The sequence below is a fragment of the Colobus angolensis genome, unplaced genomic scaffold (genome assembly GCF_000951035.1).
Source record: "Colobus angolensis palliatus isolate OR3802 unplaced genomic scaffold, Cang.pa_1.0 Scaffold77, whole genome shotgun sequence".
NCBI lineage: Eukaryota > Metazoa > Chordata > Mammalia > Primates > Cercopithecidae > Colobus > Colobus angolensis.
This window is the reverse complement of record NW_012121487.1, coordinates 2,205,114-2,208,180: the sequence shown is the minus strand read 5'-3', so window position 1 is coordinate 2,208,180 and position 3,067 is coordinate 2,205,114. Positions and strand designations below refer to the sequence as shown.

Here is a 3,067-nt window from a genome sequence, read left to right as displayed (position 1 = left end):
TCCTGTGGGACAAGCGCACGGGCCTCGCCGCCAGAACGGTGAGCGCGCGGGTTGGCTGACCGCGGGGCCGCGCGAAAAGATGGCGACCGCGGGGCGGGCGGGGTTAGGCTTGGATTGAGGGCAAGGGACGGGGGCGAGATTTGGAGAGGAGGAGAGTTGAGACCTATGAAGCGGCGAAGTAGGGAGATGAAGGGAAAGGAGGTCGGCCTGCATTGGATGTACTGAGAAGACCTGTAGGAAACTTGGGCGGAGCCAGACTAGAAGGGGTGATAGAGTAAGGATGGGAGTGGTTCCAGAGATATGAAGGAGTGGAATATCAAAGTTGGATTCAGGGGTCCAATCAAAGCTGGAGGGGAGGAATACATCACAGTGTCACTTGGAGCATGCAGGAAGAATTTGCCTGTAGGAGCTCTGGATTTTCTGAGTGAGAAAGGAAAAAGCAAAAGATTTCGAACTTTAGAAAGGTAGGCTAGTGATGCTTTGAGGGGAAAGTGCTGTGAGGCCGTTTGATGGTAGTGTGGTGAGATGGCATTTATGTGGCTATGCTGATTAGGATGGCTGTGCTGGGAAAATCTTGTGCTTGCATCTTGGTATGTTCCCGTCCCCAGTTACACCAAGAATGCATCAAATACCACCCTCCTCAATTTGGGGGAGGTTGGGAAGAAGTGATACAGAATGGTGGTCAGACATTGGAATCGTTAAACCATTTGCATACCTGATTCTCATGCACCACCACCAAGACTTCTGTCTCTGGGCCTGTTTCATTTTATTCTGCCTTCTTATTCTCATGTTCCTGGATTGTGACAGTGATTTTTTTCTTTTTTCCTTAAAGGAAAAAAAGGATTTGTGAACCATCCCATTCCAATTCCATTAACTGGAAGGTGGCCAGCTGTCAGCTAAGTAGGGCTGATATTAATTAAAAACCACTTACTGGCCAGGCGCGGTGGCTCACATCTGTAATCCCAGCACACTGGGAGGCCAAAGCGGGCGGATCACCTGAGGTTGGGAGTTCAAGACCAGCCTGACCAACATGGAGAAACCCTGTCTCTACCAAAAATACAAAGTTAGCTGGGCATGGTGGCGTTTGCCTGTAATCCCAGCTACGCGGGAGGCTGAGGCAGGAGAATCGCTTGAACCCGGCAGGCGGAGGTTGTGGTGAGCCGAGATTGCACCATTGCACTCCAGCCTGGGCAACAAGAGCAAAACTCCGTTTCAAAAAAAAACACACACATACACCCACCAGTTATTCTCTACATCTCAAGCACAAGAGTGGAGGGGCCAGATGGGATGCTGACTGTATTTTGTGGCCTACTACATTAAAACCTCTCAAGGTAGAGTTGGCCAAAGATGTGAGAGATGATTAAGTTTCTTCAAAGGGCCCGACCCAGATCCTTGGAACTGATAGTATTTGGCGTTTACCTAGTATATGTAGAAACCTGGGAGACTGGATTCCTACCCTCAGGACACTGATAGTCTACTTGGGGAGATAAGACGTACTCTTAATGAGTGTACAACATTTATCATAACTGTAAACCAAAGCTTTATTGACTTGTGAGGAACTCAGCATCGCACAGATCTATATCTTAGATCCTGAGTGGGGATACACAGTGGCAGTCTCTATTGTCGTCATACACTTCCCGTTGTAATTAACTGTGTCCTAGACCTGAAGGTCTTCATGGAGCTGTGTGTGAAGAAAATAAGGATAGAACACTTGAACTGGCCAGGTGCGGTGGCTCACGCCTGTAATTCCAGCACTTTGGGAGGCTGAGGTCGGGAGTTTGAGACCATCCTGGCCAACATGGTGAAATCCCGTCTCTACTGAAAATTTAAAAATTAGCCAGGAGTGGTGGCACGTGCCTGTAATCCCAGCTACATGGGAAGCTGAGGCAGGAGAATCGCTTGAACTCGGGAGGTGGAGGTTGCAGTGAGCTGAGATTGTGTCACTGCACTCTAGCCTGGCCACACAGGAAGACTCCGTCTCAAGAAAAAAATAACACTTGAACTGAGTGGAGGGTAATGAGGGATGCGTTTGGGGGCTTTCTAGAGTTTCAGCCAGAGTTAGTAGGTGGCTATACTCCAATAAGGAGGAATTGTAAGTTCAGAGGAAGACTGAGGAAGTTGTGCGTGGTAAAAAGAGGCAGAAATAAAAGAGGGGAAAGCAGCTTAGCATCTTTGGAGCAGCCAGTCCTTGGAGGAGACTTCTGAAAACTCGGAACTTTCCTATTTCCGCTTTCCCTTCCCTTCCAGATGCCTCATCCTCGAAGGTACCATTCCTCAGAGCGAGGCAGCCGGGAGAGTTACCGTGAACACTATCGGAGCCGAAAGCATAAGCGACGAAGAAGTCGCTCCTGGTCAAGTAGTAGTGACCGGACACGACGGCGCCGGCGAGAGGACAGCTACCATGTCCGTTCTCGAAGGTGAGGCCTCAGGAAGAGATACTCAAATACAGGGTCACTCACTCATTGATTTGTTCAACAAATATTAGTTATATGCTAAAACCGTTGCATTAAATAGTTGGCTGAAGGTAGTGTCAGGATAGATAACCAAAGAAGCCATTTGGGCTGCAGTGTTAAGTGTCAGAATACATAATGAGGAACTGAGGATGTACCCAGTGGGTTTGGTTGGAGTGGGGCAGGATGTGTAATTCAGAGAATACATTGCAGAGAAAGCGACATCTGTATATGTCTGGAGGACAAGTAGCAGTCAGGTGGGGGAAGTGTCTTTGGGCAGAGGGAAAGCATGTGCAAAGGACTGGGAGCTACGGGTAACTAATAAGCTGACAGATAAGACAAAGTTAGATCTTTGTGTTTTTAATATTTTATTTTATTTTTTAAATTTTTAAATATTATTTATTTATTTTTGAGACAGTTTCACTCTGTTGCCCAGGCTGGAGTGCAGTGGCAAGATCTCAGCTCACTTCTACCTCTGTGGCCCCGGGTTCAAGCAATTCTTGTGCCTCAGCCTCCCAAGTAGCTGGGACTACAGGCATGCGCCATCATTCCTGGCTAATTTTTTTTTTTTTTTTTTTTGTATTTTTAGTAGAGATGGGGTTTCATCATGTTGGCCA

At 47.6% G+C, this 3,067-nt stretch overlaps 1 protein-coding gene across 2 annotated transcripts in view; it reads left to right on the top strand.

Moving 5' to 3' along the window:
- The first annotated feature begins 6 nt into the window (after window positions 1-6).
- Window positions 7-3,067, top strand: part of CLK2 (CDC-like kinase 2) — a 10,670-nt gene continuing 7,609 nt past the window's right edge. For both annotated transcript variants that reach the window (XM_011928327.1, XM_011928326.1), the window contains exons 1-2: window positions 7-38; window positions 2,248-2,417. In XM_011928327.1, coding sequence (XP_011783717.1) covers window positions 2,248-2,417 — 170 coding nt within the window. In that variant the 5' untranslated portion in view covers window positions 7-38. The remainder of the gene's footprint in view (window positions 39-2,247; window positions 2,418-3,067) is intronic.